General features: G+C 35.3%; 1 protein-coding gene across 1 annotated transcript; it reads left to right on the top strand.

Annotated features, from left to right (window-relative positions):
* The first annotated feature begins 2,712 nt into the window (after positions 1-2,712).
* Positions 2,713-5,960, top strand: LOC107487774 (mitogen-activated protein kinase kinase kinase 5). Its single transcript, XM_016108470.3, has 8 exons — positions 2,713-3,675; positions 3,753-4,479; positions 4,584-4,646; positions 4,754-4,917; positions 5,021-5,096; positions 5,197-5,256; positions 5,353-5,478; positions 5,592-5,960. Exons 1-8 carry the CDS (start codon positions 3,071-3,073, stop codon positions 5,748-5,750), a joined length of 1,980 nt encoding a protein of 659 aa, XP_015963956.1. The 5' UTR covers positions 2,713-3,070; the 3' UTR covers positions 5,751-5,960.
* The last annotated feature ends 872 nt before the right edge of the window (positions 5,961-6,832 follow it).

Genomic DNA, 6,832 nt, shown 5'->3' with positions numbered 1-6,832 from the left:
ACCTAGCTAGTTTTTTTTTTTCTCATTTATTTTGGTATTTCTGCAATGCATGCATGTAGCATGTGCGGAGGGTGCTACAAAATACATGAAGACTTACATTTGTTTCTTAACCGATTGTTAAAGCTCTCTGAACTCATTACGAGGGGAGGGAAAGAACGAAACAACGCCACAACAAACCAAAACAGAGGCAAAATCAAAACAAAGGTAGGATTACGAATTAAATCTAATTTTTTTTCCTGTAGTGATATAAACATTCTAATATTTCTTAATTTTCTTGATAATTTCTCAACGAAGAAAATAATTGACCATATTTCTCAGGAAATAGGATTTAGGATTTTGTCAAAGAAACATCATGTCACATTCAAAATTTGTCTCATAACTACTCATTTTTGTCATCTTAGTCTTTTTTATTGGTCAAAATGGAGATGAAAATTGATCACTTTTTTCAACTTGTTAAATACTTTGAAGGTTTTTTGTCACTTTGATCTTTTGAGATTATTTTCACCAATATTCAATTCTTTCTAATGCGTTTTTGGTAATTTAGTTATAGGTATAAATTATTAAATTTAAAAGGGTAAAGTACTAAATTAGTTTCTTATATTTGGGTGTAATCTTGTTTTGCTCTTTAAAGTTTAAAGTGTTCTATTTGAATAAAAAAAGTTTCATCTAAAAAACAAGTATAAGTTTAAAAAGCGTAAAAATCAACCGTGGATATATCAGTATATTTATTTATCATTTTCTTTAGTTCTATAGAAAATTTTTGAAAGGGAGTACGTACATGTACACAGCTTCACCTTTTTTTTGTCTGTTGGAGTTAGAGCTTCTTTTTATTTATTTAGTTGTTTGGGTCCGGAAAACTGGAGATAGTTTTGTTATTTATTTAAGTCTTTAAGCGGCCCATTTTATATCCGACAACAATAGCGAGAAAATTAAGAATACGATGTACTTAGGTCATAGTTTTTTTTGTGACTTCGTATTTTTTGGTGACTACTTAGGTCATAGTTTGCTCATGACAAAAAAATGGGGGGTCATAGTATAATAAATTTTAGATTTGAAAAATTAAGATGGTAAAAATGGTGAATCTCAATAACTACTATGAAAATTTAGTCACTTTTTAATTTTAACAAATATAAAATAACTTTCAAAGCATTCTTATACATGTTTTTTTTTTTAAATTTATCAAATATAAAATAAAATATTTATAACTTTATATTTTTCAAAAAACATCTTTTGAATAAGTTTTTTTTTTTTAAACAAGAGAGCTCAACACATCACAGTGGAACGATAAAAACCAACAAACATATAAAACCAAAATTATCCATAGTGTCATCTTTGACATTGCCATCAATAGGGATGGCAAAACGGGTTAGCCCGCTCTGTTTCGTCTAGACCTGCACTATAAACGGGGTGGGTCGGTCTATCCCACCAATTAAAGTGGATTCAAAATGTTAGTCTGTTCCGCTTCGCTTTATAGCAGATTGGTGGGCCGGCGGCCTAACCCGTTTGACTCTATTTTTTTAAATAAAATTAATTAAAATTAATCAAAAAATAATAATTAAAAAATTAAATATAAATAAAAAATAGTTAAATTATAATATAATATTTATTTTTTTTAATTTTTAACTTCAATAAAATTGTTCAAAATAATATTTATCAATAGAACCATCTTTATTTTAAAAAATAAGACATAATTTGAATGTATATCCGAAATTATAAAATAAAATAAATAAAGAAGAGTAAAAATAAAAAATAAAAAAGTGTTCGAAAATTATATAATTATTAATTTTGTAGTAGAAATCACTCTTTTATTTAATAAAAAAAGAAAAAAAATCTTTAGCCCAGCGGACCGACCCACCCTGCCCCGCCAAAACCCACAAATTTGGCGGTGCGGGTTTAGCAAATTTTTTTAATTTTATGGGTTCTAAATTCTAGTCTGACCCGCCTTTTTTAGCAGGTTCGGCGGGTCAGCCAGACGAGTTCGACCCGTTTTGCCATCCCTAGCTATCAATAAATGCTATGGACACATAAAAAATTAGTCGTCAAATTAGATATCATGTATTTGTGTATAAATATGCATTGTTATTTGTATATAAATATGTATTGTTTAACAAAATTTTAATATATTTTATATTGATAATTAATTTAGTAGTTAATTTTTATTGTATATTTTTTTTCTAAAATTAAAAATGACCAGACTTGAACTTAAAATTTTTATACGAGAAATAGAAAAATTATGTTATTTGAATTATAACTTATTAACTAATTTTTATTGTACGCTTAACATTATTGAAATAAGTTATTATATAATTGTCCATTTGGTAACAATTGGGATTTTATGAGCAAGTTGCAAAGAGAAGAGGCTGATTTAATTTGGAAATAAAAGGAAATCAAATGGGATTAATTTTACACTGCATAAAGAAAACATGAACCCATTTTAACAACAAACCTCTGTAAGACTGTAAATGTATGTACAACTTATTTTATTGGAAGACCATAACAATTACTTTCTTCTTATAATTTTCTAGAAAAATACCTAATCGGTATACAAATTAAAAGAAAAGAAATTGCGCTAAAAATAACTGAAAAAAGAGTTCGTGAGCATGGCTCAGAATACTGAATCGCATAACGTTCAATGTAATTAAAAAAAAAAATAATAATTATTATTATTTTCGTGAGAGGCTAAGTCTAAAGTAAGGTTTTTGATGAGAAGAGAGAGAGTTTAATGAAATGGAAGTAGTTAGAAGCAAAATTAGATAAGGGTTGTTAGGTATTATTACCATGATCTCATCATCCTCACTCATAAGCCATTTTGATTTTGTTGTGGAGAAAGAGAAAGAAGAAGGTCTAGGATTAGGAAAGGGGAGGGGATGGCGGAGGAGCCTGCATAGCAACAATGCAAAGCACCCTAACATTCCGTTTGCAAAAACTGTAAACCGTTGTTGTTACCAGAATCCCCATAAATCGTAGCCCCCCTCAGTGGCCGCACCAGAAAATGATTTCTCCATGTTCGTCTCATCATTGTTTTTGATTGATTTGTTTGTTGTAATCCCTAATATCAAAAGACGTAGCCATGCGGTGGTTACCATCCAATATATTCACCCCTCCTCATCCTCATTCCTCCTCTTCTTCTACTTCGCATTCTCCGTCTTCTTCGCTTTCATCTTCGCCGTCCAATCCTCCACCACCTGCTTTGTCAGCATTTCCATCCAGTGGCCGAACGCTGCAGACATCCACGTCAACTTCCTCCCTAACGGACCTTCTCCACCCGAGGAAGAAACCTTCCCAGGACTGGACGCGCCGCGCCTGGATCTTCGGATGCGGGATAAGGCCCTCACAAGATGATGACCTGGACGACGACGACTCCGACGCCGTTGTTCCCATGGCTCGTTCCAAAAGCATCAACGACCGCACCTATACACGATCCCAAACCTCATCTTCCACTTCCTCCGCGATTACTGTTGCTCCTCAGCCCTTGCCCTTGCCGGCGGAGCTCTCCTTCCACCGCGGATACCGCCATAGCTCCGTTGAACGACGTTCGCCATCTCCAAAGCGCCACGCCATCGGAAACAACTTTTTCTCCTCCTCCTACAAAGGCCTTGACGAACGCGAACTTCGAGTCGATGCCCTAATCATCGATTCTGTCCCCGTCGCCAATCCCTATCCTCCCATGCGAAGGTAATTCTCATTCTCGTACAATAGATCTGAATTAATTGTGCCTTAGATTTAAGCCTTGCATTGTTATTTGGAAACAGTGTATTTGCGAGCGCAAGAAACAGCAATGATTCGATGGAAAGAAGAGTTCCAGGTGTAGGACCACAAGAAAACGGTGGTTATGGAGGAGGAGATAACAACCAGAGGATGAGCGTGTCATCGTCAAAGAGTGCTCCAGGTAGCCTCTTTGAAAGCCCAACAATAAGTCCACAGAACATGAGAAACGATGACTTTGTTCCGTACCAGTACACGCCACCAAAACATAACCATTTCTGGTCTGCACCTGAGATCATAGGAGGAGGAGGAGGAGCATTCTTTGATTTGTCTCCAAAGGGGATGGATGCTAACAGTAATCATTCTCCCCACCACAGTCCAAAGGGAACCTTGACCCCACGCCATGGCAACTCCAAAAGCCCAACAAGACCTTCTTCCCCCATACAGACCATGTCCATTGACAACTTCAAACCTCAAGCTAGCTTTCGCCGCGATGTTATTATTGGCCCTATCAACAATGTTCATCCCTTACCCTTGCCTCCTCCCACGGCCTTGACTTCACCTACTGCTGCTCATGCACAGTCCCAAGCTGGCAGAAATGAATCCTGTTCAATGCAGAGCCAATGGCAAAAGGGAAAACTCATTGGTCGAGGTACCTTTGGAAGCGTCTATGTCGCTACCAATAGAGAAACTGGAGCATTGTGCGCAATGAAAGAAGTAGAAATATTTGCTGATGATCCAAAATCTAAAGAGTGTATAAAACAGTTAGAGCAGGTAGGTTTGTTTGATTTGTTATCCAATGTTTCATGACTCTGTATCCTGGTTATTCATTCTTTTTTCTTACTGCTAAACGTCCTTGCCCCCTTTTTTTTTTTCAGGAGATTAAAATTCTTAGTAACCTGAAGCATCCAAACATTGTGCAATATTATGGTAGTGAAATAGTAAGCACAATCCAATCCAATCCAACTCATCATTAATCGTTGGAAACTTCCATACCCACATGGCCACATTATTCAATTGAGTAACTCTGCTTTGTGTGTTGTCTCAGGTTGGAGACAAGTTTTACATTTATCTGGAATATGTCTATCCAGGTTCAATAAACAAATACGTCCGGGAACATTGTGGTGCAGTAACGGAATCCGTTGTTAGGAATTTCACTCGCCATATTCTTTCAGGGCTAGCTTACTTGCATAGCACGAAAACAATTCATAGGTACAGTCACATGTTTTTTTTATGCTGCATAGCACAATCCTTCATCTTAATCAGTACATCCTAACGTTTCTTTTTTCCAACTTTTTTACTTTGATGAATATAGGGACATCAAAGGGGCTAACTTGTTAGTTGATTCTACTGGAGTTGTCAAGCTCGCTGACTTTGGGATGTCTAAACATGTGAGTTGTGAAGAGACTTATGTCTCCGGTAAATTTATTTCATAATGTTTCTGGTGTGAACGTTATTGTACTAATAGTCATGGTATTTCTATGTTAACAGCTAACTGGGCATGCTGCTGATCTTTCTTTGAAGGGAAGCCCATACTGGATGGCGCCAGAGGTATGTATTACTCTTGTGCTGTGATGAATTTTGATGTTTAATTAACTATTAGTACATCCATTATTTTTTATTGATTCCTCTTTGAATTGCTTGCAGCTTATGCATGCAGTTATGCAAAGAGATAACAACTCTGATCTAGCTTTAGCTGTTGATATTTGGAGTTTGGGTTGCACGATTATTGAAATGTTCACAGGGAAGCCTCCTTGGAGCGAATACGAAGGAGTAAGCACCTCTTAAATTAATTTAATGTGCTTAAACACCTCTTCACAGGGTATAATGTATGAACTGAAACTTAGATTATGATTTTAATGTAATTAATTATATGAGCAATGCAGGCGGCAGCTATGTTTAAGGTTTTGAGGGATATACCTCCTATACCTGAACAATTGTCATCAGAGGGAAAAGATTTCCTAAGACGTTGCTTCAGAAGAAATCCAGCAGAAAGACCAAATGCATTAATGTTGTTAGATCATCGATTTGTGAAGCACTTCTAAAATGCAGCCAAATTAAGCACCTGCTACTTAGCTCCCTCTGTACACCCTCAGCTTTCTGTTATTGTAGGTTCTCCACAGAGGTTATCACTGATGCCTCTTAAAGTAACAAGCATCTAATAATTTGTAATTGTATGGTGCTATTTTTCTCCAAGAGAATCTAGAAGCAGATTGTATAAGTATTATTATATACTAATTAGGGCGCTTTAGTTACCGATATCTACTCATTCGAACACATTTTTTTGTGTGAAAATGATAATTGAGAACTTATAAATTGTTTAATGGTATAAATTCACGTGAAATTGTTTTCATGTGAAATTGTTAGTTTTTTATTTTGGTGGCTAAATAGAAAAGAAAGAAAAAAATAGAGACAAAATCAAATTAATTGGCTAGGTTTATATCTACATCTATTAGATATTGAATTTCACTCCATGGTTGACTTCAATTTGAGTTAATGTCCGCGCCAAAAGCAGCTACTTTAGCTATACAATCTGTAACACTATTTGCATTCCTCTAAATTAAAAGAATAGAAACTCTCCAATTCCAAATCATAACTTCCTGGATATGCTTTGTCAAATCCCATTCCGGAATATCTTTACCAAGCATTCTTTGGTTTACCAAGAAAAAAGTTTCTAAACAGTCAATTTCGAACACTGCACACTTCGACTTTTTCAGTGCAACTTTTCAACCAACATCTATCAGAATTGCGAATGATACAACCAAAACCAGCATAGCCAAAAAGAGCAAAACAACTAGCATCACAATTTGGAGGTGGAATCCAATGCAAACAAAGAAAAGGAGGAGACAAAGATTGATGCATAGCAAAAATAATGTGGAATTTCCTTACTGAACTACGAATCAAACTCACCACTTTACTAGCACTCTAAGAGTCATATGTATTAAATAAGTCATAATTCATGCTTTTCCAAATCCACTAGATGGTTGAAAAGAAAATAAAAATATCTCTGAAGATTGTAGAAGTCTTAGAGAAGGACGGGTTGAATTTAGGACCTTCTTTTACTTTAATGAAATACCCCTTTAATTACAAGCTTTCTATCTGAATCTGTTTGAACTCAGCAGTGAAA

Source organism: Arachis duranensis, chromosome 5 (assembly GCF_000817695.3).
Source record: "Arachis duranensis cultivar V14167 chromosome 5, aradu.V14167.gnm2.J7QH, whole genome shotgun sequence".
Classification (NCBI taxonomy): domain Eukaryota; kingdom Viridiplantae; phylum Streptophyta; class Magnoliopsida; order Fabales; family Fabaceae; genus Arachis; species Arachis duranensis.
The sequence above is the reverse complement of the archived record's forward strand: the minus strand, read 5'-3'. Positions and strand labels throughout refer to the sequence as shown.

What these genes read in the sequence shown, in the direction of transcription:
- LOC107487774 (XM_016108470.3), top strand. Translation starts at nt 3,071, where the DNA reads ATGCGGTGGTTACCATCCAATATATTCACCCCTCCTCATCCTCATTCC. An exon ending in CCCTATCCTCCCATGCGAAG is followed by an intron (nt 3,676 to 3,752) that starts GTAATTCTCATT and finishes ATTTGGAAACAG; the next exon opens with TGTATTTGCGAGCGCAAGAA. An exon ending in AGCACGAAAACAATTCATAG is followed by an intron (nt 4,918 to 5,020) that starts GTACAGTCACAT and finishes TGATGAATATAG; the next exon opens with GGACATCAAAGGGGCTAACT.